The following is a 27913-nucleotide window of genomic DNA, read 5'->3' as shown; positions in this document are numbered from 1 at the left end:
ATCAGATAATATTTACTTATAGCTGCAACATGGTCAATAACATCTGACACTTGAGAACAATTAAACTATCTCTAGCTCCACCAGCTCACTCTTGCCTTCTCCCAATCACAACCTGACACTCAACTTTAGCCAATCACCTGTGAGTTATCAAACTTTAAAAGTGTTCTTACTCTCTGCTGTCATTCAGCTGCCATTTAGGCACCATTAAGTCTTGTGATCCAACTCTGCCCTGGTACCACCCTGTATGTATAATATCCATATTGGAATTGAGCACTTTGAGTGATAAAAGTTGAGTGTAATGTAAAGTGAAATTACTCCTTGTTTGCAAAGTTATAGTCATCACACCATCACAGAACTGGGGAGAGTGTGAATGGCATAATTGATATATCTTAGATAAAACTGAGATGAGCGCTGTGGAGATATTGGATGACATTGGACAATGACTATTTCATTTGCTTCAGTCTAACTTACTGCTACGAATGAAGTTGGCTACTTTCACACCTCATTTACTGAGTCTGCTGGCATGCTAGATTCAATCGCACCAAAAGGCTTACACAAGCACATGCACATGTACAGATGACCAACTGTTGCACTTTTGACAGCAGCTTAGTAATTTATTCAAAGGTTCATGGATGGACAGATGGACACACAGACAAGTTCCTATGACAGATGGATAGACAGATAAAAAAATGTTGTGCTCAAAACTATAGCATGAGGTGTGGGGTGAAAAAATGTCAGCAAAGTGAGGAACAAAAAAGTGGCATTGTTAAAGACATTTTTAAGTGCAACTGCTCAAAAAAGAATCACTGAAGGTACAATGCAATCAGCTAAAATGTCAGAGACAAGTGGTCCATGAGAGGCAATTGGGCCTTTAACTGCTCCAATCAACAAATGGTGCTATGAAGCTGTCTACATCTGTCAGGAAAAACAGGCTGCACATAGGAAGAAATTGTGTGCTCTTGTGTGACAGACAGAAACAGAGCAAAAGTGCTGATCTGGGTGAGTATGTGTGGGAGATGGTGATCTCTTAGGGGTAAGTGGAGAGGTTACTTGGCCTTTTCAATTTCAATCACAGCCATCTGGTATGATGCTGTTATATAAGCGCTGGTGTTCTTTAAAGAAAAAGACAGCGGGGATTTATCATTTGGCCTTTACTGAAGATGAAGGAGAAACCTACTTCGAAAATGTGGCCTTAATTATCATCACACCGTTTTTATTACTGTGATTACCACCATCATGACAAGAACTGGAGAAAAGAGACAGAAGAGCAGGTGAAGGAAGAATAACTCCTTTAAGAAAAACAAAAAAAGGTGGTGGATTAATTGTAAGTGACACGAGGAATATGAAGAATGACAGAACTTCATACCACTTCATCACCATACATATACAGACATAGTTTTATCCCATATCCCTTGATAATTAGCATATGTATTCTTGAGTTAGGGCCAAAAATATGTGTTGTGTGGCCACAGTGACCTTGACCTTTGACCTTTAACCAGTTAAACTTCTCCAAGTGAATGTTTTAGTCAAGTTTGAAGAAATTCCCTCTAGGCATTCTTGAGATACTGCGTTCAAAAGGGATGGACAGACAACAACTGGAAAAAGAAGAAGAACAGCTAAACCAAAGTATTTTCTCTGGCAAGTCTGTCTGTTAGGTAGTGGGCTCACAATCATTGTCAATATACAAAAAGTAAGACTAGAAAGAAGAGGGTCAGTGGGGGGGGGTGGGAAAAGGAAGATGTGAAGAGGGGCTTGCTGGGAAGAGGAGAAAGGGTAAATGGGGGACAGGAGCAACAAAAGACAATGATAAGTTAAGGAAGAGGACTCTTATCTTTCCTTATGTAGGTTAATTGACTGAGGAATTAAAGCAAAAAAGATATAATTCAATTCAATGCATGGACATTAACAATAAAAGGGCCAGTAGCATATGAAATGATTCTTAACATAGACGCACACACAGGCCAAGCTAGTGTGTCCTAGTATATTTCTAATTATCAGTTAATTGTTATTCCCTATCATTAGGAGGGTGGTTTTTTAATTGTAATGTAGCCAAGCAGAAAGCCTACCTATACATGTGGGGGACAATTAGCCACCTCCATTAACCCCTGGTTAATTACAACCTCCAATGCTGCTTCCCACAGCACTTTTCTCACTCTTTTTTACCCCTCATCTCTATCCCCGGGCCTTCATCCCCATTTTTTCCTAATTTCTGCCCTCATTTCATTCATCTGTGATCTCCAATCTCCCTTGATTGTTTGATTCAAAAGTATATCTGTTGTGAACTTCATAGGCTTTTTCTACTAAAAAGTTTTGTTCCATTATACTTTTCTAGGTTATCATTACCCTATTTTAGCCCTTTTTTTTCCTCAGGGATGAGAATGACTGAAAATGCAAGCAAAAATACAGTAATATTTATAGTTTTAAATGAATGACAAATAAACAAAAGACATTTTATAAAATTAGAATAATCCCTGATTTTTGTTTTCATCACTTTAAACTAAAACCTGTTTATCCAATTTCACTTTTGACTACAAAAGTAATGTACAGCCTTCTTGCTGAGGCAGGTGGCAATAATCTAAACTGCTAAACCATACAATTACAGAGAATTACATAATATAATTACATTAACTGGAGTTCCAGGGAGTGATTGGAGCCTATCCTAGCTGACAGTGGGCAAGAGACAGGGTACACCCTGGATCCCCAGATCACCGGTCCATTGCAGGGACAACACATATAGACAAACAACCATTCACACTCCCATTCACACCTACGGGCAGTTTTGGCATCACCAATTAACTAACTAACTTGTCTCAGGCACAGAGGCTGCTAACCACTGCTCGCCATGCCACGTGTTGAGATCCAAGTATATGAAATATATGAAACTTAATATCAATGTGCAAGCATAAAAATTGGGTATGAAGCAACATAAGCTTCAGAGTTGGATTATTACTCTTGTAAAGAATAAGAAACAGACATGGTAAAAAGTTTATTAAGGTCAGATGCATACCCCAATGGTGCATTTTTCTTGCCATTAACTTTGTTTTCATGTACATCTACTCAACCTACAGTAATTTCTATTTTGTTTATTGTGGAATGAAAAATAATGGCTGATATTTTTTTAGCCTTCATCAGTTTAACATTTTAGCCTTTACTGAGGTATAACCAGCAGGTAGATTAAAAACTTTGACTTCCTGAAAAATCGGATCATTTTTGAGGTCAGCGGGCCAATAGGTGTTCTTCGAACACTAAAGTCTATTTCCTATACACACACACCCACAGCCCCTAATGAAAACATCAACCCTTTTCCTGGTACTAGTTATACCCTGCTGTTTGGATTTTATTGTTTTCAACAAAATGGAATTCTGACTGACCACAAAACTGAAACATGTCAATGTTTCTTAGACCTTCAACTCAATTTGGACAAGAAGGAAATTTCTCGATATATCTCCTTTGCATCCAACACACCCTTCTTCCATCTGGTTTTCTTTTCTTCTCCTTTCTCCAAGTAGATTTATTGTAATTGGGTGGTGGAAAATGATGATAACATGATACTGTGTTGTTACTCTAACACTTCCAGAGACAAAGAATTTAAAAAAAACCAAGACAGATTGACAGAGAAAGGGGGCAGAAAGGAGAGATTGAAATGATAGAATATGCATGTCTGACAGACAGGGGCAGACAAAAGCGGAGAGGGAGAGGGGGAGAGGGAGAGGGAGAGAGGGAGAGAGAGAGAGAGAGAGAGAGAGAGAGAGAGAGAGAGAGAGAGAGAGGATAACAATGTCCATTGTTCCATTAGGGAAGACAATAATGACTGATAAAATGAGGTTGCTAAAGAGGACACAATGGTCCTTAATTGACTCATTAGGGAAAGAACAGAATGAACTGCACTAATGAATGGAGTATGAGCACTGCAGCTTAACTGCTTGGTAAGCAAAACAGAAAGGCATTTAGTTTATTAAATCTAGGCAAAGCAATATTATTTGTTCACAGAAAAGGATAGCACAAGAGACTACACGGACAAAAACAAAACCATGAAGAGGAAAAACTCCTGAGTTCATACATATTTTAGTTTTATTAACCACTCATATTAGTATCTTTAATGGTACCTCTGAGTGAAATTGGTGGCGTGTGTGTGTGTGTGTGTATGCATGTTTGTGTGTACATATAGAGCGCATACCTCTAGGTGTTCAAGGATATATGGTGGGTTGGTCATACCCAGCCTCAGCATGGCTCCCTCAGGAATCTCCTCCACCAGTCTCCACAGCAATGTGGGTAGGTCTGTCCCTATATCTCTTCCATAAGCTCCTGTGTCTTCACTGGTCAGCCAGATCTCACACACTCCCTCTGGAGAGTCATAAAAAAAAAATAAAAAAAACACACACACACAAAACAAAAACAAAGATAAAATAAGCTTAATAACTCATCTATATTTATTTGGTTTCAGCATTGCAGAATGATAACCTATAGCACTTTTGTGTCCAAACACTGCAGTTTTCTTCTGTCAGTTGATGAGAACACAGGCCGCACTGATAGTCACACACACTGAACTCGCCATGAAGTTTCCATATCTGTTGTCAACTGCTGTGACAAGATTATTGTCAGAATTACAAATGCTGTCAACCAAGTAATTGTACTGTTTAAAACTGCTTTTGAACGACTGTCAAAAGTCTAGCAGTGTCATGAACTTTTAAAAGTCCACACATACCTATCCATACACAACATCTTATTGTATGTGTTGTGTAACTACTATACAAACCGTTCAATACCCAAGAGGACATTCTTTACTGTGACTATAGCTACTGTTGCACTTAAGGGAATCTTACATTTATATTTAATTAATTGGACTCAAAGTAACCTAACCTAATATATGTAGTGAATGCAAAGCCTGTAGACTGAAGCTGGGGGAGCTATGTGATTCAGACCATTATTTTGTTATTCTAGATTTCAATATTTATACTTTTTTGTAAGTTCACTCTTACAAAATAAGTTTTTTTTTATCGTTAATTGGTTATTTATTGGTTAGGTTTAGGGTTATCCTTGGTTAAAATTTTTAGCGCATCCCAGTTCTCTCTCCTCTTGCACTGTTTTATGAATGACTTATATACTATTCTTTAGTATATTGTTTTATATACAAAACAATGTTTTTTATTATTATTTTATTATACAATAAAACAATTTATTGATTGTTGATGGTTTCACCACATCAGCAAATTTTGTGTATAATGAGCTTTTTTCCCAAAATAAACATGCTGAAATCATAATAAACACAGATTTCTTCAGGTTTCATATATTGCCAAAATGCTTGTTAACCACTAAAACAACACCATCAAATCATAATTTTATCAATATGGGAACATTTATCATCACAGCAGTTTATGCCCCATCACCTTTAGCAGTCTCTTGTGCCTAAATGCTCAAAGGCTTTGGTAGAGCCCAGCTCATGACAGTCACTGAGTGTATTAAAAATACCCATCTTATAAACATTATTCCAGGAATGTGAAGGTCATATACAGCAAGAGGGGACAATCTACTGCCTTCATGCTAAATTAGAGCAACGCTCACTGCTAGAGCTTAATGATCTAACTGTCATTTGGCTGTAGGTCTGGAAATGTTTGAGTGTCTGCTTAAGCTATGGGTTAAGACATATCATATCATGCAGGCACACAAAAGTACATTTGCACTCACAGGAGCACAAGCTCAAGTAAACACACACACACACACACACACACACACACACACACACACACACACACACATCATCACCATCATTATCATTAGCTGTGCAGAGACAGAAAGATGCATGTGGTCATTCAGAGAGTAAAGATGGTGTTTGGCTAATTGGATAGTTGTGTAGTTGTGTGTGTGTGTGTGTGTGTGTGTGTGTGTGTGGGCCAGATAGATTAAAGATGATGACACTATAATTGTCCGGAGTGAAAGAGTTTCTAAGGCTCATCATCGTTGACATTAAGATGCACTAATGATTTCTGGAGCCAGCCACGTCTAAAAACACCATCAAAAACATCCATCCATCACATGTGATCAGACCTAAAGGCAAACACACACTATGCAAGAATGCATTCGGGGTATGATGTTCATTTGCTTCAGAATGCAATTACTTTCACCTTGGTCCAATACTCAATAGCCTAGTTTATTAAATGTTCTTTATCATTTATTAACCCATTCTATTTACTTACTTTGAACATAGGCTCTGTTTCAGCAACATTGGCCTTCTCAGATGCATTATAGATAAGAGCTACCAATCTACTGTTGACACCTGAGTGTCTCTTTTTAGCAACATGGTGTGATTGATTTGCTGCTGTATTTCTCCACATAATTTGTAACACATTTTTCAGATTTTTTTTGCCTAAAGGAAGGTGGTGACAGCACAATCCTAGGGCAGCTAATGTCAGCTTGTTTGGGCTCAATTACATCAATCTCTCTGCCAAGGTCTAACTCTTCCCTGCATCATCTGCATCCCAGGAGTGGATGTATTCCTACACCCATTGTGCCAGCGGCAAGATCTTCTACGTCACAGCTCTATCCAACAATAATAATGGCCAAGTGACCTCTTAATACAAGGCCAGACCTGCATTAAATTGGCCTAGGAGCTAAATTGGTTCCTTCCAAAACAACATTCCTGTGCTTCTACTCATATAATGCTGCCAAGATAGTAACCTTGTGTATTGTCTACTATCAAATAGCTCTTGTGATTCCTGTGTTAATTATTATTTGCACAGGGCAATGCTTTGGAAAAGTCTCAGGTGTTTACTCAAGGCCACAGTCATACATAGATCTTCCGATGAACTCAATAACCTGTCCAGTAATTTGCCCCTTTGGTTTGCTCCGCAGTCCCTTTTGTATTAGATGTGCCAATGGTATGGTATTGTTGGCCAAAGACACAGAGATGGTGACGGTTTCATCAGGAAATGTTAGCTTGTTCTCCCTTTTCTGTCTGTTCTGATACAAACTGCACAGCTGCTTCCTCTGGTTTTGGTATGTGTGCAGTGGAGAGAATGGTCACGGTGGTGCAGATCTGTAATGTGTCTAATTTGCTCCTGTATCAGACATATCAAGACTACAAAAAACGGTAAGACTATCATTAAATTTGTAATAATTTGTCAGAATGAAAGCCTTCAAAACCAACAGAGTGAGCCAAATAGTGAAGGAGACACCATATTATGACAACCTATTATTTGACTGTGACATGTTTTAATACAAGGTGGTGTTCTGACCCTGATGCATCAGGGACAGAACTTAAGGAGAATTCAACACACCAATACAATATGAACAACAATAATGGATTATTATTACTGTTATTGAAAAAATCAGGACAGGCAAGTTTCCATTCTACTTTGACCTGTGTGTGTTTCATTAGTAACCCTCAACCTAACCTCTTTTTTTTCTCCACGTCACTTTGTGATGCAGTTTGATGTCAGAACAGTTATAAACAGGGGTGGGGTGCAAGGCACATTTCCCAAATGCTATTAACATTCCCTTAACTCTTGACACAGCAGTGCAAAGACAGCACAGGAAGGAGTGAACAAACGGCAGGAGAGGAAGATATTAAAGATGAAAATAAAAAAAGACTGGGCCCTGCCTTGTTTGGGATTGGAGCCCTCAGGGGTAGTATTATAAAGGTAGAAAGAGAGAAAGAGAGAGGGAGACACCGATGAAGAAAGAGAGAGAGAGAGAGAATGCACAAAAGGAAACAGCTGTGTGTACGTTTAAGCTGTATTTGTCTTCATCCAAGAATAACACCATCAACATGCCTGACAAATACCATACACACATCAAACAATCATCACTCTAACTCTCTGCCAAATAGTTGTTTGCTCTGTGTATGGCATTTGTCAGGCATGTTGTGTGTGTGTGTGTGTGTGTGTGTGTGTGTGTGTGTGTGTGTGTGTGTGTGTCTGTGGGATTAATATATGACATCTTCCGATGCCTTATTTTTCATTGTGTCTACATAAAGACATGAATCCAGTCATACAGGAGGCCAAAATCAAAGTCTTTGAATGTAAACTCAAGAAAATGTCTGTGATGCAATTCCATGCTCAATACAATACAATTTTGATATACAGTTTTGGCAAAAAATATTTCAGCTCTCATTTGTACATCGTCACCACTGTAACACTGTTTCTAGGCTAACGCTGCCTATTAACTACACTGCTTGAAATCACTACATTTACTGTAGCAGACCTCTGTATAACATTATGCCGTTTACATTTGGCCCCGTGTTTCTGCTATGCCCTTGAATAAAAGGATGGGAAGAGTGGGAGGAGAAAAGAGATGAGGGCTTTGAAGTGGTTGCTTTGAAGATGTGCGACAGAACCAATTGATTCAGGTGATTGGAAGCTTTAGCAAAAGCCACTGCTGAAACGGTAAAAGGGTTTTAAATCATAAATGAGACACACGAGCGGCACAACATGACCACACATTTTCACATTGTGCTTGTTTCTATTATTGAGTAAATGCTGGTTCTGATTCATTCAGCATCAACACAGTTGGTGTTATTTGTGTGTGTGTATGTGTGTGTGTGTGTGTGTGTGTGTGTGTGTGTGTGATTTCAATACTGCTTTATTGTTCTATACAACAAAATATTCCTATAATACTCCAAAATATTATATACAAAAGGGTTAGTGTTACTATTTTAACAATTCTGCTATATTATGTTATTAGCCTAGCAGATACAGTGTCTATGGCTATAAAACTGCACAATGTCACCAGCAGTAGATGAAAAACAACTGTGGGAGATGTGCTGAACACTGTGCATTTTTATAAACTGTTTGCTTGACAGGTCCTCAACCAAATTCCTACCACTGTCTCCTTTACAAGCAAATTTTTATCACACTTTTGACATCAAGCATTATCATTACCAACACTCTAAAATGGCAACACATGATGATATTGGCCTCTCGGCCATGTTTAATGTATTTGTTTTGGCGACTGCGTGATCTGAGACTGTCTGTGGTACAAAAGCTCTGCTCTTCATATACTTACCAAGACGAGGCATCCCTCACATTTGAAGGTTTTGTGTGTTTTATGCATGTTTTAGGACTGCTACACCCAAAATACACTATTTTTTCTAGGCATAAGTGCATGTTTACAACTCCATGTGTCTTTGTGTGTATGTTTGTGCCCAAGTCCGTACCATATGTGGATTCAGTACATGAACAGACACATAACAAGTTACCCTTTTATTCATACCCTACATACAGTGTATGGGTTCAGTATTGCTACTTATCTTAATCTCTTTGGCATGGTATACATTTTGATTGGCTGCCACAGGCTACAATGTTTAAGAGATTATAGATTAGATGCACATACAGATGATCCTATTAAACTGCATTAAAAACCTGTTTTCCATAACACAAGTCAACACATGGCTAAACATGTTACAGCACATACATAGAGAGAGTGAGTCTGCATGAAAGAGAGTGAGAGGACCAGTGAACATGCTTTTTGTTGTTATTTTACTTGCTTTGAATTTTCTACAATACTTCAATATATGGTCATTGATTGTTTACTGGATTTGTCAAACACATTTATGTGACAGTCAGATAGTCTGGATGTACATCTACTGCCTTTGGGCCGATATACCTTAAAATATAAGCGCACACACACCTCTTCATGCATCATGGAAGCTTAATGTATACAACATGCTTAGCTATGTGTTGCTTTGTGTCATGGAAAATAAGTATTTAATGCAGTATAATAGGATCATCTTTATGTGCATATAATCTGTGATCTATTAAACATTACCGCCCATGCAACCAACCAGGATGTGCATGACCTCATGTACAGCAACATGTACAGCTTAGATCCCTTTGACTATATTCACTGTTTAACAGATCTCATTAAATACTTTGTACTGCCTTTGCTTTTAATGCTGTTTTTGTTCATATTGTTAATATATTCATCTGACTATGTTAAAATCAGCAAAAATTATGCACCTTATATTCTGCGAGTGGAAAATGTTATTTAGCATATCAGGTTCCACTTCTCCTGGTTTAGAGTGGAACACAATCTGTTTAAAACAGCTGGTACACTGGAATCAATAATTTTCACAAGATGTACATACTGTACTGCCATGCATTAAATCAAGAGCAGAAATCCAGTAAATAGACATTGTGTATTGCTTGCTAGCACATGCCTCAAGTTTTACAGTTGCTGGTTGAAGTGAACAGCAGAAGGACAGGTGAACTAAGAAGAGAAAATGAAACACATCCCAAGTGCTTGTCTGTGAATTGATCACAAGTTTGTGAACTCTCTTCCCTTGGTTTGACCTCTCACTACTCTCCTCTTTTGTTTGTTCCCATGGAGACCAATAATTTGGTAGAATATAAATATGCACAAACACACATCCACCCCCCATGGAGAGAGATGAGTGTTGACATGGACAGTGCATGGATCCATAAACTGACATACATAGAGTTTGTGCATGCCCAGGAATCCACATGGACAAAGACAGAGGGAGAAAAGAGAGTGAAAAGAATACAATGTAAGGAAGTGTCTATAATATTATGACATACAGTATATAATGCATGTTACAATCATAATCTGATATTAATTCAGGTATTCATCACATGGAGTGAACAGACACACACGCCTCATCTATAACCATGCAAGATTTTTGCAGTACCATTGACTGCAAGGCCTGTCTGACCTTCAGTCACATTAGTCTCTCCCCTGTCCTCCTCCATCAGCCAATCCCCTCTGGCTGTCTGCTTCCACAGTAAACCTCCCCACCCACCACTAGACAGTAAAAGAAATTCTGGCGCAGATGTCAGCAACAGTAACTTGAGAAATGAAATGATGAATTTGGAGGGAGAGGGACAAAAGTGAAGGACTGTGCAGAGTGAGGCTAGCCTAAAAGGAGAAAAACCTGGGTCAAGAAGAATGATGTCAATTCATTTAATTCATTTGATACTTCTTATTTTCTATGTTTCCATGTGATTGACCAGGACTAAATACATTTTTGCTATATTTCCAACAATTTCCATTAAAGGTTTTACAGAAATGTTGGAGTTCAACTACAACACACTTCACACTGGTGTACTCTTAATTCTATGAATACTATCCACCCCTGCATGACATATGAAAGCATATGCTGACATGAAAGATTAATGACAGTTTGTCCAAGTTTAAGATATTCTGCAAAGACTCTTAACATTTATCTTTAGGTTTGTATTCAACAGCTCTCACTGAGATTTTTAAACTTCACTAATCTTTGATTCACAGGCATGAGGGAAATAAACATTTTCACACACACAAGCAGCCACATATCAATACACATATACACACAGACACAAGCCCTCCTTCAATTCCTGCCACACACATTCATTTACTATACCTCACGCACAAACGCCACACAGAGTTTAATTGCAGTAATTAAGCAGCTTAATTTAGAGCAACAACTGTTGATGTGGTGCGTGGGCGTCTTGGCAGGTAGCATCATCATCATGGATTAACCCAACACACACACACTTGTATATGCAAATATTCTCTCTCAGGCATGTTTACACTAAATACATGCATGTGTGGATGCACATCAGTGTGTACATGTTGCACATGCATGTGTATGTGTTCTTACACACATGTGGAAGTACACGCATATGCATGGCTTTAATGAACAGCCTACACAATCCTTTAAACAACAACATGTCAGCTTTAACCTACTTTCACAAAGTTTCTGAACTACAGGCATGACCCTCTGTGCACGCCTGTGCATGAGATAGAATGTCTGGATACATCAAAGCTTGTATGTGCGCGTGTGTGTGTATGTGTAAGTATGTGCACATGCAATGTATGTGGTATATATGAAAAACATACCATAGAATATATGGGTCAGACATACTGTATGAACATATTAAAAGTAATTGGTAGAGGGGCTCCAAGTACTGTGTGTGTAAAGTATATACAAGTATATATGTGCGCTTTTGTATGCTTGTGTGTATATGAATGTATAGGGAGTAATTGGAGGAGAAGATAAGACAACGATGATAAGAGAAGTTACATACCCTCTTTAATCTTTTCTTGTGTGTGTATATATGTGTGTGTGTGTGTGTGTGTGTGTGTGTGTGTGTGCGCGCGCCTGCGCGCGCGTGTGCCTGCATGTGTGTTGTCAATGAGTAAGTATCTTGTGAAGCTTCCAAAGCAGATGGACAGCTGCATACACAATAAAAGAGGACCAAAAAAAACAAACTACTGATAGCTTTGCAAGCCAGTGGTAACTTCTTTTGAACTAAGGAGTTTCAGGCAACTAATGGATGTGAAAGATGGAGGAAGAGATGGCAATTGATATTACGGATGGTAGCAATGACTCCCACTGTAACAGCAGTAGGTTGCAAAGTGTTAATATAGTTCCTTCTTTTTTCTTACCTGAAGCAAAATAACACACATACAAACATAATTAATAATGTTCTTATGTTATTTAAAGATTCAAATAACAAGACGAGTTGACAGTAAATTACTTATGCCCTGTAATCGCTATTTGTAGCCTGAGTCAGATAAACCTTATGAAATATGTTAAATATTTCCTTGTCAGGAAAATGTTCCTTGTCAGGAAAATGTACTTCTTACCATTTTATTACATATTTGTAGCGGGGCCAAACATGCAAAAGCGCCACAGCCAATATCATAATTAAAAGAGCCACACCATCTCTGAGGCCCAGTGTTTAGGAGCGTAGATTAACAGTAAGCATGGGTTTCTATGTGTGCTCTAGATGTCTTAACCCCTGTGATAGACAGCCTGCCCATGTCTTGGCCTGTCTCACACCCAGTGCATGCTGGGATATGCTCCAACCCCTGACACTCTGAACAGGACAAGAAGGTATATAAATTGGATTGGTGATTAAATGGCAGAAATGTGACTTGGATATATGCTGGTACAGTACCTCAAGGTTACTTAGAGCTAAATATATGAGCTGGAGGTAACTGTCTTGGTGTATCTTAGTGTGAATCAGCTTTCACAGAACAACATCCCAAAAAACTGATGAAAAAGCAAATAAGCAGGATGGATAAGGTCTAACAAACAGGAGATAATAAATGCAAGATATCATGCAAGAACTCTTTACAGAGAAGGGTTTTTTTTTCCAGGAGTGAGACTAATGTTATTAGGGATTTTGTCAGCAATCAACAGGCCTTGTTATCTGCTCTCATTAAGAAATGCTCTCATTAGTGTCACTTAACAAGCAACGAATGCAATTAAACAGAAAAGTGAAGTAAAAGATGCAGCTGTCACAATAGGTCATATTTATCTGTTGATAAATTGTATGTTAATATGATCCAAAGACAACTGTCCCTGAGTTGAAAGAGAACATTATGCAAATCATCACATCTAAAAAGCTGTCATCTGGAAATGTACAGCATTTTTATTTTTTAAATTACTTAAAAGTTGAACTGATTATCAAAATTGTCACCTGTCAATCTATTGATTAATCTGATCTTTTCAGTACTAATTGAAATGTTTGGAAAAAAAAAAAAGAAGGAAAGTCATTCAGCATGTTACAGGGGATTTTATCACTAAATGAAGCAGGAGTTATCTATCAAACAGGGATTATCCATACTGTCTCGAGATTTGACCCAATGTCAGTCTATCAAGATAATGAACTTGTACTGTACGTCATTAAAAGCACATGAGTTGAAGCCAAGGGGAGGATGAATAGCTGATGGGGTGCTTGGATTAGCGGACAGGGAGGCTGAGACAGGGAGAGCAGGGTGGGGGGGGTGAGGATGTCAAAGGAAGCTATAGGGGGCAGATCCCATTTCTGTATGCTTCAGAGACCTCAAGAACGGCAAGGCACTGAGGGCATTAGGCGCACGCACACACACGCAACTCTTCACGTCTCAACACTGACATTACATATGGAAATGAGTTCCTATTAAAAAGTCATTGAGGTGGTAATGGTTAATATCAGCTGTCAAAGAAGTCAAGGCAGTGGACACACACACGCATACACAAGCACATACACACACTAAAAGGCACAATCACAAATATTCTCATAGACACACAAGATTCACACACACTCACAGATATATACAGTTACAGTTATGTTATTAATCAGACTTAATAAGGTTTAACTCTTTCTAATTCAAGGCTGTTGACCTACATTCTTTACATGCTGTGTGTGTGTGTGTGTGTGTGTGTGTGTGTACTTGTGCAGGCACTAATTTAATAAATAATAATACCCGTGGTCAGTATTTATGCTAATATATTCCTAACCCACCAGCAGGCATCGTGTTTGTGTTTGTTAATTCACTTAGCCAGTGTGTGTGTGTGTGTGTGTGTGTGTGTGTAATTAGTTACTCTAGCAAACTTGTACTACCTTTAAACACACCATGTTTGTTAATTAAGTTAGTGACTGAAAAAATATTAGGACTTTACTGCATAACTGTATTTGGAAATTTACAAATGTAGCAATGTGCTGTGTGCATGTGTGTGTGTTAATTTAGTCAGTTGATCTGTAAACATTATCTTATTATGTAAATATTAGTATTAGCAAGTAAACATATGGGATGTTTTCTGTATTAAGGTTTTAGACTAATGACTGTGGTTTGTTTACTAAGTTAACAAATTGAGGAACAGATAAGCCACATGCAGGGCTACTGATCCTAATCTACCCATGCCCCCACTCACTACCTTCTTCCTCTCAACTTTTTTAAAGCCTCTCTTACATCACAAAGCAATGCCACTTTCACATAAAAACTTTATGACACTATGGGCTCTGCATATGTTCAATCCACATTTGAAACAAGTGCATAAGAGTGACACGCCAGAGCTAATGTTGTGAGAGCTTATAAAAGCTGCTCTTGACACAAGCTGATTTATCTCAGCTACAAATATACACACATAGTCAGTAAGTCATATTAAGGGGAATGTTTGTCACTCTTAGATACCCAAACATGAACACACCATCATCATACATAGATATCCTTCATGGTCACATTAAGCCATGTAACTTAAAGGACAAAAAATATTTGTTGACTGACAATTTTTTTGTGAGTGACGGACAAGAACATCATCTCTGCACAGGAATGAAGGTGCTTTTTTGACCTCTGTGAGTGCAAGTATTCACATGAAAGTGTGTGTGAGTCTGTATCTCCATTGACATAAGCAAAGTTAGTTTAGTGAAAATTATACATAGCCCTATTGAAGAAAATTTCCCTTAAAGAAAAGAAGGAAAAATATTGTATGTTGATGACTGAATAATGTCCAATTAAATGAAAAATAATGTCAGGACAGTGAAAAACTCACTGGAGCTACATACCACACTACAGCAAGAGGCAGATGCAAAGAGGTAGACAGAGGGACGCAGTGTTGAGGACATGTCCTAACATGTACCAAACATGTACAGACATGTATCAAACTGTGGGAATAAGTGTGTGTGTGTTTGCATGTCATGCCACACAGCATAATAATCTCCTTGTAGATGGGAACTATTAATTTAATCATAATTTGTGATTGTGTTTTATCTATATGACCAAAACATTTAAAATACTGAACACAGTAAACATAAAAAGTAACTGTGTGTGCACGCAGGTAGGTGGGTGTCTCAGTCATTTAACAGACCCCTGCTTTTTTCATGTCCTCAAAGGTGAAAACCTTTAAACTGCACTATCTGCTCAGCTGAAACTTGATTCATTCCTCTCAGATTAATTCCATTCAACTAAACTGAGGCTTAGCATCGCAAACTGAAGCCAGATCTGACGATGACATACTGTGAAGAACAATTCTTTAACCAGCTCATTCTTCAAAGAAAAAAACCCTCTAACAGGAGTTGATCAGTGTAAACTAAGTTTCACCCTGATTCCATACATCGAAACATTCATTCGTTCTTTTTCCTGCTGCACTGGAAAAATTGTCTTCTCAATTAAAAGAAAAATAAATCCAGGCTGTATAGTAGCACATGTACTAACCCTCAACCTGCTTGGTTTGGTTGACAAATGTCAACTCCCCACCTACTTACTTGATTTGCATTTTGTGCAGGAAATTCAAAGCTCTGACTACAAAAAACTATTATGAATTGTCAGTCTGTTTGCATCTACAAGTAAAAGTAATCTTTCACTGTGGTACATCCTGTAAAAATGGATCATTTCAAGGTAAATCCCAGAGATTTTTTCAATTATCTTCTCTACAATCATACAAATGAGATAAAATGTACATTTCTAAGTGCAGGATGCAGGATGGAGAATCATTATTTTTAGACTCATAAAACAAAGCTTGTTTGTCAATGGGCAATGCCATGTACAACCTGAAGCACTGAGACAGAGTTCAAATAGTTAGAGGGACAATTTACTAGAGGACATATTCAATAGTTTTCAGCATTTGCAAAACATTTCTCTGAGCAAGTGTATCTGTGTGTGTGTGTGTGTGTGTGTGTGTGTGTGTGTGTGTGTCAGCTGTCCCCCTGTAGCCCTTTCATGTCACCCAACACCAGGGGCTTGTGGCGGTGGCCACGGGTGGTCCACTATGTGAGAACTGGCTCCTGCAGGGGGTGTGAAAAGACCCCCTGATGTTATCAAAATATATACCACAGGGGAACAAACAGACACAAGAATGTACACACAAACACACACAGCCACTATACAGAGCTGCAAATGATACTCAGAGGACATGGGTGCCTTTTTCTAGATATACACACTGATTATATATATAGTATATATATCAAAATGTATTGATGTATTTTATATATATCATTTGTTTTTGGGGGGTTTTTTGTACAATAAAGGCAGGTTCTTTTATATTGTCTGCCATTCCAGTTGGTTCGCATGACAAGAATGAAAAGGATGGATTTAAGAGGACAGGTACTTTAAAGGGCATCAATTCAATGAATAGAAAAGTTCACTGTTCAATGATGTTTTTAGTCTACACTAAATCAGAACAGCAAATCAGTACTGAACTGGCAGTTAAACTAGCTATTCTAGATGAAGGTCACAGTCTGACAAATAGAAGTGTGGGAGTACGCACAGTAATTTAGCAGTTGTTTTGACCGTTAACATCAGGCGATGCTAATGTGGAACAACCCAACCAAAGAAGCATTATACTTAAATAATAATTTGCCAGAAAACCACTAACTTGGCTTGCTTGTTTCAACATCAGTACCACTGGACCATGCGTCCAGCCACAACAACTCCAAAAGAAAGACAAGTCTTTGTTTTTTTAAGCTATTCTATTGGTGTTGTTAGACTAGTCCCGCAGGCCAGTCTAAGTAATTAGGTTAAAGTAATAAATGAATGAATGTGTAAATATTTGTTTGTGTATTTCAGTGCCTGAAGCCTTTAATAGTGAGACTAGCACACATAGCAGGGTAACAGCATTAGGACAGCTACAATCATGGTTAATAAATTACTTCTACATACAACAAAACAACCTCATCATATTATGAATCATTAAAAAATAATTTACAAATGAAGAATAAATAAATGCAGATGCAAATATCTGCAGGGCTAACATTTTGTTGCTAGGATTTTTATTCATACAGCACAATGGGAGATAGATGAGTTGCTGATGGTATGTGCTTTGAGGAATGAACCAGGGGTTAGCCTTTTCATAGGCAATATTTTTATTTAGCCATCTGAATGCAGACAAATGATTCAACATCAGACATCAAACTAAGTAAGAGGAAAAAGAAGGGAAGTACAGTGATTAATAAAGGACAGAAAAGATACTCACAGATACAAAGAGTGCAAGGGGGAGAAATTACAAGAGAAAATGATACTGAAATATTATAAGAAGAGTGATAAAGACAAAAAGGTGATTAAGTTAGAGAGATGTATACAGAAAGAGACAGGGCTAAGAAAACTGATCTGAACCAAAATAGGAAGATAAGAATGTGAGGGAGACGAAATTGACTGAGAATGAGGGCAGATCAAAGAACGAGAAGCTGTAATGACAGAGGGAGAGAGAGTGGGGAAAAGACTGAAAGATTGAACAACAACATCATGGGGAGTGAAGTGACAGAAAAGATTCAGACAGAAAGAGACAAACACCAGAGCAAAAGTGGGGCAGTTGCATAATGTTTTAGACTGAGAAGGACCAAATAATCTCAATATATTTGACTTTCCATCTCTATGTGCCTGTCTTCAACTCTTCTCCACGGGATATACTTATGAGGAACAAAGCAAAAAGCTTGCTCAAGTTTACTAGAATTAAAAAGGAGAAAAAAAAGCTGTGAAAAGAAAGATTTGGACACATATTGGGGCTTAATTAAGATATAATTCAACAATGTACAACTGCTGTTTCCTTTCATTCTCTTACTGGCACCTTTCAGTCTCACTCCTCAGGTTTTCATTAGTCTCCCTCTTTTGAGATCTTTCTCTTTTACATTAATGAGCTGTGTTGATCACAACATTGATGTGAGATTCAAGTTAATTACAGGTAGAATAACCAATTAATTGTGATGTGTGTGTTAAGTGGGTGTGCATGCGATGTTTGAGGCTGTGTGGGATATAAAAGATATGAGGACCTGTACTTTAGGAAACTGAGAACAGAGAAAATCAGTTCACCTTTTACTTACATGTCAGGCTGTTATACTGGACAAAATTTAAATGAACGGTCTTTGAATCAAATGTACTTATGATGATAAATAGATATGTTGTCTGTTAACAGGTCGAGGTGACATGGAAGACAGGCTGTTCATAACTATACTTAAGCCATGGAAAGAAAAAGTGGAAATGAAGGTGTTTCTCTATAAAGACAATTAGTTCTAAAAAATATATTGCAATTTCTGTCCATTGTTTATTAAGTATAGTGTGAAATAAGAACAGATCTATTGTCTACACAATTTCTGACAAGTGGCCCTCTCACTCAGTGTTTAGTAGCTTACATGACTGTTATTGTATCACAGTAGCCCATTGTGAAAATCTCCAGTCAACTTCAAGCTTCTCCAATCAATATTTTGATATTAACAATGGACTGAGTGTAAAAATGAAGGTCACTCATAGTGGAGCACTCAGATCACTTTAACTTCTTTTAGCTTATTGTCTTAATTTTCAACGACCTGCAACTTTATGGTTCTGATTCAATCTTGCTGCTTTTACCAGCATAGTTTCCGGATGCAGCAGGCAGTTGTTTCCAACTAAGAGCTCTGTACGGTAGTTGCTCAGCACCAAACAGCTAACAGACAAAGTTAGTGACTTGCTGATGACCACGGAGGATCATTTAGCAGCAAAAGAGCAAGATATTTCCCTCACAGCATGTTCCACTAATGCCCTCCCCCACCTCTACACCTCACACCCCCACCAGACAGGTCTCTATCCACCTTGAATGTGCAAACCAAACATACTGAATTGAAAGTGATTTGGCTGCTTTCATTTGTGAATATGTTTATGGCTACGACAAACACATTCAATGAGTAATTATACCACACTACGAGTGCCACTTAATACCCAACTGCTTTTTATCATCTACCTTTCACTGATCTAATGTAGTCTCCCCACTCTGAAATCCACATGACTGAAACATGTCACATGGCAGAAACTTTAATCCCTGCAGGTATCTAAAGGGCTTCGGTTTTGTGACATTGCCAAAAAATCTGAAAGGGTTCAAACAAGGGACTGTGTAGATTAAACAGTCCAATTAATCTCTCTCTCCAGCCTTGCAAGCTCTAAGTCTAGACTTCAAAGCAGACACAAACCTGAGGACTTGAGCCACTTGTAGCTTTTTTTTTTTCCCCTTAACACTGGTGTGAGTCGACATCATGACTCACCATGTCTTAAGGAAACAACCTTGTAGTCATGTAGTCTGTTATCTGTAATAGTAGAGTGACTGGTTATGAACAACCTCTACTCAACACAAAGCAAGTAAAACTCAACTGACAAAAATGTTTTTTAGCTAAGGAAATAAACTGAGTGGAAATAAGGCCTGGTACAAGCAGTCAGATTCTTTAAAACATGTCAATGCACTTTGTTTTTAGATACAGACACGGTAATTTTATGACAAGCCATCAAAAAAACACAGCAGAAGGATAGGGTGGGAAAGGAAAAGGAGAAAGAGAAACAGATAAAAGTAACTGATAGAGAATAAATGAATGATTGAGAAAAGAGAAAATAATGCTTACTCAGAAGATCAACACATTGAGGTATAAGGTGATATAATCGTGACCTGATTTATTCATTATATGTAACTCCCTTTTTGCTGGACAGGTAATAATATGCATTTTTTCTCTCTCTCTCTTTTCCAGTAGCATCTGGGTTGGGACACACAAAAAGGGTCACAGGGGAATTCTAAGGGGTTTGCCAAAAATAATTGTGAAAATTGTTTCTTTGAGTGGGCAATCATCACAAATATTTACAAGGCTACAATAACACAGAGGACGGTGTCATTTATTTTTAATCTTTTGTGACTCACACAGACTAATAAGGAGGAAGTTGGCATGTAAACAACAGAGCAGTAGTGTGCTTAACAGCTTGGGAAAGGGAACACACACATGCGTACACAGTGGCGTTTTGGGAGGAAGAACTAAAAGCCAAATGTGAGTCAGAGGACTTACAGCAGTTAAACATTTTAACAGGCACAAGCCTGATTCTTGGTGTGTGTGTGAGATTGTGTGCAAAGCCAGACAGACAATAACAAGGCCAGTGAGCCGAGCACATGGTCTGAGTCTTAACCCAAGTGTCTTACTGCCACCTATTGACTGAATGTGTAACTGCTCTCCCCTCCCCCACACAGTGTTGTGCACCCACAACATGCAGTCGAACACACCACCTTTATGTGAGAAAAACGAAAAAAAAAAAAGAAAAAAAAAACAGATGGAGCACAGGGGACAAAAAGGAGAAAACATGTCATGAAAGGAAAGAGAAGTGAGAAAAGAATGATGTTCACAAAAGACAAAAACTTCCTTTAATACCCCCAAAACAACTTAAAAATCTGTGATACATCTTCATCTGTTGCTCACCCAGCCATTTTTGCAAATCTTCAGCTGTTCTCATAGAGATATAGTACAGAATTTATAGAGTAATCATTCAGAACATACTTCACCTCACTCTCCTATACTGCAGTAAAGACTGTATCAGACTGTGTTAAGTCATAGACTGAGTGTAGGGCTTTTACACACACAGTAGCTCAGGATGGCTGCCCACCCTGGGGACGGTTCTGCTTGAGGTTTCTGCCTCTTAAAAGTAAGTTTTTCTTTGACACTGGCGCCTAGTGCTTGTTCATGGTGGGAACTGTAGGGTCTCTCTCTGTTATTATAATAATCTAAAGAATACAGTCTAGACCTGCTCTACATGAAAAGTGCCTTGAGATGACTTTTGTTGTGATTCTGAGCTATATAAATGAAACTGAATTGAAATGTAAAACTATACATACTCATATAGATATATTGCACATTTAGTAGTACAGCAGAATATAAAACATTTAGCAGCATTAAGGTTTATAAAGCAATACAGAGGAAATACAGTTGTAATATAATATGTGGTATTTATGGAAGGTTTTAATACAGTGTAATGAAGTACAAGAGGTGTGGACACAAGTTCACAGAGGACAGAGCAGATGGTGTCTGCTGGACTTACACAATCACACGCACGCACACACACACACACTGTGGTGACATAATAGCACCATGCCAGGTGTGCAGTTGGTGGCCTGCAGTCTGGCGCTGACTGTGAGTTGTGCATGTGTTTGTGCATGTTTGTGTGTGTCCTGTGCTCTCTTTGTGTGAAAGGGGCCCCCTATTCACTAGTCTCTGCTGCCAGCTTGGCACTAAATCACAGGACAAGACGGTACATGCGCACACGCACACCCATGCACGCACGCACACCACCCTCTGTTGTCTTTTTGTCTAGCCTATGAAGAGAATAAAAAGAGGTCAAACAGGAAGACAGAGGCAGAGAAGCAAATGAGGGACGTCTGTGCTTGAGTTGAGATTTGAGAGCAAAAGTCAAAGAAAAGATATTTAATATGTTATGAAAAAGAAAATAACTGTCCTTTCTTATCTTTAGTTTCTAAGAGGCTCTTGTCCCAACAGTGAGCTGACTCAAACTGAGGACAGACATGCTCAAAAACACACGCACACCTACTCAGCATCATGGCAATGCATAATGAGTGGAGGTGAGACTGCAGCTGGGTTATCCAAACCTTGCCTGAAGAGACTACCTGAGGATACAGTGTGTGTGTGTGTTTTTATATTGTTGTGTTTGAGTGGTGAGCAGCATTTACCGAAAGAGTCTGGCTCTGTATTTAACTGCTGCTACAACTACTACTAGGAAGAAGAGGTAGGTGTGTGTGTGTGTGTGTGTGTGTGTGTGTGTGTGTGTGTGTGTGTATCAAGCAGTATCAAGCACACTGAGTAGTGAGGTTGAGGATCAGCACAAACTGAAGGACTCTCTATTCTGAATGAAAAACATAACCTGTATACAACTGGCTTTCAATCACTTCCTAGTAGCTTGTCCTTGCCGAGCTGCTGTGGTAAAGGATATCACCCGTACAACAAACACTGGCAGTTAAGTTACCTGTTGATAAATATTACATAGTGCGAACAAGCCAGCTCATGGGGGAAGAATCCCATCAAGCTTTGATCTTATAGGCAAATACAATATACTCTTGTTGCCACAAAGCCCAGTTTTTTAGTGTTTTCCTTATTGTAAACTAAATTCCAGTTCAAATGTAAAAATAAAATCCTTCTTGCAGTTATTCTTTTATTCTGCAGAATACAGTGCAAAGGAGAGGTAACCGTACTGGCTACAATATAAGGCAATATTTATCCCCTGGTACAATTACATTTCCATTTATTACAACTGATATTCTTTTTGAATGGAGCAAGTATTAGTGTAACTACGGTATTTAAGAGTGTTGTTGTGGATTGTTTAGCCTTATTACGTTGCTATGCTAGCAAGTGTTGTCAATCCATGTATAGTGAGTTTTTCAGAGTTAATCAGCCCTAAAAGTCCTTGGTTATTTCAGTTTAAGCTGCAGGAGTTGGTGAAGCTGCTGTAACATGTTCTGCTGTGACAGAGGAAATTAATTAATGACAAGTGAAAACGAGTTCACAGTGTCTCCTGATGTCTTGACTGCAGAAATGCGGGGTAAACCTGTAAAACAGGTCTGACAAATATTAACTGTGAGAGAAAATAATTAGGCAAGAGGAGTAAGAGTGATAGAGGGGTCGACTTGCTACAGCCACTCAGTCAGCTGATGAGTGGTTAGCAGGAAAGTGAGCTGTCTACAGACGTCGGACTGAACAGAACCTGAAACAGCCAGATGATGTTACATTGTCAGAGGCTGTGGCAAGATGAGAAGATGCATTCCAAACCTATTCACTTTAGTGTAAAGGATTACTTCAGGACACAGCACGCACTCCATCAGTCACATCACAATGCAGTTTTCAACGTCACGATGCGTCATGTTTTCTGAATCACAGTGCATCGTGTCATGGTGCATTGTTATACCCCTAGTGGAAAATAATAACATTAATAATGGCTCAGCTCCATTTTGGTGTCGCAGTAAACTAAGACACTGAGCCAGTCTGCACAACACAAGACCCTGAAACTGGAACACCTGAATTTAATGAAGCTGTGATTAGCATTGTGATTACACCTGGAACTGACGAGCCAAAATGTCTACTGTGACAAAAAGCTAATTACTGAGGCTGACTACTGAGGCAACACAAACACTGTACTGATTTTCTCGGTGAATTGTTTGTCAAAATCTAAATTATATTTTTTGAAGAAAATAAAGCAGTTAGGTATTAAAGACCAACAAGAGACTGCCTCACATCTCCCTGTTGAGTCAAAGACTTTTCACCATAAAAAGCAAGATTTACAATCTTATTAATATGTTCATAAAGAAGTCTGCATCATGACCACAAAAGTACATTTAAGCTTTCCTGATTCTGTTGGCTACTTGTTTCTCATTAACATGCATGTCCTCTGTACAGACCATTAATTTGGATGTTTACCAGAATACATGACTCACATTGGAGGCTTTCTGATAACTCAGTTGAATTTTGGACTGCCCAAGTGCAAAGAAAATCTTTTATCATGTTGTGCTTTGCCCACATAACTACTAAGAATTGAACCGTTCCCCTTATCTTTGGCACTGTTAGTGTCAAGCCTCAGTTATTAAAGAAGAAAAAAAAAACTGCACATTGATAGTGAACAAATTAAGTTATGTAACTTAAGATTTATCACTTCTTGATGTTGACGACATATGTTTGAACTCTGGTGCGTGTGTGTATTTGTGGCTGAAGTCTGTTTGAGTTTAGTGACTACACAACAGCCAGCTTTTGAAAAACTGTCTCTGGAGCCTGGACCATTTCTCAGCACAGAAGAGCTCACATGAAGAAACTTCTGTCTGTGTGAAAAATATCAGCAAGTTATCGGCCTGGAGGAGATTCAGAAAATCCATTTTTAGCTTCTCCGTGAGAGCTTTCCCAGAGGATAATGAATTTGACTGCCTCCACACACAGGAAATTTGTGTTAGTGCTTGCATGCTCAGCAGTTTTCCACACAATCTTTCCAATACACGGCACTTTGATGGTGGTGACTCAACTATGATCAATGTGCCCCTGTCAATATTTCAGTCTCTCTGCTCCTCCGCCTGTGTCTCTATAGCCAAATCTCAATCAATACGAGACAAATTAGCAGCGAGTTTCCTTTTAATCCTCTAACCTCCATTTATTTTACCTGAATGAATGTAAAGTGTGCAATGGCACATATGCATACAGATCTATATGTGTTCTCCAATCTGCAGAGAAAATACCTGATATTACTAATGCACACTCACTCTGCTTTGACCCTGTAAATCTGTCAAATGTGTTTCATTCAGTCTTCTCTCCGCTGCTCTGATGACAGACTGTCCCCACAAGGTTCATTTACCTTTCTTACGATCTAATCAAAGGTTTAATTTACATGTATGCACTAAACTTTAACTTCAATGCCAAACCTGGAGGAACCGTTGACCCATGGAGGATCATTTCTGGCAAACTTTGGCAGCCTTGTCTGCCCATGTGTCACATAGCTGCAGACACAGAGGTAAACAGGAGCTGACACCTGTCACAGATGTTGGAGCTAGCCAGCAAGCAAGCCCACATATCTGTCCATCTATGGCTATCTGTCATATGTCATCCAGCTGGAGCCAGGGAACTAAGCAGTGTCATTTCTGTTAATATGTGTGCTCGACACTGATGCCATCAGTCTTGCGGAAACAAGAAAAAAAGCAGATGATAACTGTGAATATTAGGGGGTATATTTGCCTTTAGTGGATGATATAATTGTAAAAAAGATTATATTGTCAGTTTCATGTGCGGAATCCAGGCATTACATTGCATTTTCAGTGATTTTGCTTTGAATATAATGCATCTAACAATTTTGCATAAGGGAGAAAAGCACCAGCTGTCAGTTTTGGAAAAAAGCAATGCTGGTGATACAAGGTTTCAGTTGTGTGTTGTCATATGCCAACACTTGCTAGAGCCCCAAAAATTCAAGCTGTGTCGTGATTGCTAAGATGCATGTTGCACACTAATGTAGTGTGTCATGTGGGAGTGATAGCAGTGTGCTTGTATCTATGAGGCGCCATGTCCTGTTTTAGACAGGGCCATTTCAAAAAACACCCTACTGACAGTTTAAAATGACAAGGCGACAGCCACAGTGGGGGGTTTGAAGACCACAACAAAAATAGAGTTCTCTCTCGTACACAGCCCCAGCACCTCAGTCTGTCTGACTGGCCCCTTGTCTCCTGTCACATTAGTCTGCGGCAGCAACCATGTTTACAGCACAGGGCATCTGCAGGTTCCAGAGGTTAAAGCCCTGTCAAAGAGGGTTTTAATGCTGCCTTGAATATGAGAAGAGAAACCAGCCAATGTGCAAATAAACATTTGTAATAAAATCAATTTTAGTATAAATGGGCATTGCATAAAGTGTTGAAGTTTAGAGGACAAGAAGAAAGCCAGGAGGTGGAGAACAGTCACCGGTTTGTTGACGAACTGCTGGCAGAATTACCCTCTATCCACTGTACTCACTGCCATGTCCAGAACTGCTCATCCAAAAGAATTTGATTAGATTGTCTATTTTAATGTAACTGGGCATAACAGAAAGTGACTTAGTTATGTTTTATGTAACACAGATGCCATAAGAAAATGACAATATTAAAATTATAGTTAAGTCTGGTTAGTTTTTACCCTCACTATACTACTAGGTGTTACAGCTGTACTAAGAGAGCAGAAATATCTCGTGACATTTACAGTTGGATTCATATTTATATTGCAACTAAATATTTGTCACAGCAAGTCCCGAGACACACACACCCACGCTTAATTATAGGGCTGGTCACACATCAGCATCCATCATCACATGACCACCAAGAGCAGCATTTGGCAGAGTTTACTTTAGTTACCATTACGCTCGCAATTTGAAATGGCCTCTCTCCTGTGATGAGCATTTTTGCCCGAAATTGTGTGAGGCCTTGCGTTGCCCTACAGGTACAGCCTGTCCATTGCTGAAGAGGGACAGCTTTGATGGCAGACAAGCATCATATCCCAGAGTCAACCCTGTCAGTTCAGCTAATGCACTGATGAGGGGATTGATTTAGGGTTTTTAGAAACACAATGTCAAAGAAAGACCTTCACTGAAATAGTAAAAACAAACTGCAATCAAACACAAAACCAATACTGCTCAGAGCAATATACAGGAATGCAACTTGCCCATATATTATGCCTGTGAAGTTTTATGAGAATGTTTTACTTCAAGAAGATTTTGCAATTTGGAGATGACCTTAAGTTACCAAGCCTATAAACATCATGCTCCTAATTGCCAATACTGCTGACCTGGGAGGAAGTAAGAAGCAACAGGAAGAAGTGAGAGAAGAAGTAAGTAAAAGACTGGGACAAGGATGAAGGCTGGGGTGATTTTAGAATTTAGAGGCCAGGAGGAATAGACTAGTCACTGGTTTGTTGGCAGACTGCTGGTGGATGTACATTGTTTGCCTCCTATCTACAGTTCTCATCTCATGGAGAATACTGCCATCTCCAGAATTGCTCACCCAGAGGAATATGATTAAATATTTCTCTACCTCTGGCTGTTTCACACACACCTAAAAGATACACACCTCTGAGACAACACACACAAACCCACATACAATCACTGTTTCCCAGTATGTCTCTGTCACACACAAAAAGAGGTATGATCCCCCCCCACCACCACCACCACCCATTACACACACACACACACACACACACCTACCCACAACCTTGTCATTTCCTATGACATCCCCAGCCTCCATTACCTGCATATATTAACAAACCTCTCTGATGTTAAAAATTATACATTCATACATTTGAATAATTCAGATTATTTTAAAAGCTGTGCCACACACTCACTCTCTTTTTTTCAGATGGAAAGAGAGCTATTTACCTCAAATCGCATTTGAATAAATCCCATAAATCCTTTCAAAGTTTCCTGAGATAAACCAATCAAATACCCACAACGCAGGCTGACTGGCCAATCAAAATTAGCATTCATACTTGCAGCCTGTTTTTATTCAAAAGACATCAAATAGCAAATCAAATTGCAGGGCCTATTTGTGAGGCTCAATTTATTTGAGATAAGAAAAAGGTGACTAATAGAGAGGGAGTGAGAGAGAAAAAGGAGCATTGCTGAGCTGCAATAATGTAATTCCAAACAAAAATATTTGATGTAGTAAACAGTGTGCCTTTGGTTCATAAATGTAGTAGATGATTCTATTTGAGAAATATATTATATGTGACAGACAAAATATATATTAGATGGCCAAGGGGTGTGGACACCCAATTATTCATGAGATGAAACCTGCTTATCACACTCGCCAGGGAGTCTGTGAATGTCTGTCTGTGTGTGGGAAAATTATAACACGGTCAACAACAATCAGGAAACTAGGTTGGAAAACTGCGTGTTTTACGGTGTTTCAATTGGACATAAAAAATGTATGTGTGTATTAATA

General features: G+C 38.7%; 1 protein-coding gene across 9 annotated transcripts in view; it reads right to left on the bottom strand.

Moving 5' to 3' along the window:
- The window catches only part of cdkal1 (CDK5 regulatory subunit associated protein 1-like 1), a 435182-nt gene that overhangs the window by 308761 nt on the left and 98508 nt on the right, over nt 1-27913 (bottom strand). For all 9 annotated transcript variants that reach the window (XR_007814619.1, XR_007814622.1, XR_007814618.1 and 6 more), the window contains exon 9: nt 4178-4344. Coding sequence is in view for 2 of the 9 variants with exons in the window: in XM_018685548.2 (XP_018541064.1) it covers nt 4178-4344 (167 nt within the window). In the remaining 7 variants the exon portion in view is untranslated. The remainder of the gene's footprint in view (nt 1-4177; nt 4345-27913) is intronic.

The sequence above is a fragment of the Lates calcarifer genome, linkage group LG15 (genome assembly GCF_001640805.2).
Source record: "Lates calcarifer isolate ASB-BC8 linkage group LG15, TLL_Latcal_v3, whole genome shotgun sequence".
Taxonomy (NCBI): Eukaryota; Metazoa; Chordata; class Actinopteri; family Centropomidae; genus Lates; species Lates calcarifer.
The sequence above is the reverse complement of the archived record's forward strand: the minus strand, read 5'-3'. Positions and strand labels throughout refer to the sequence as shown.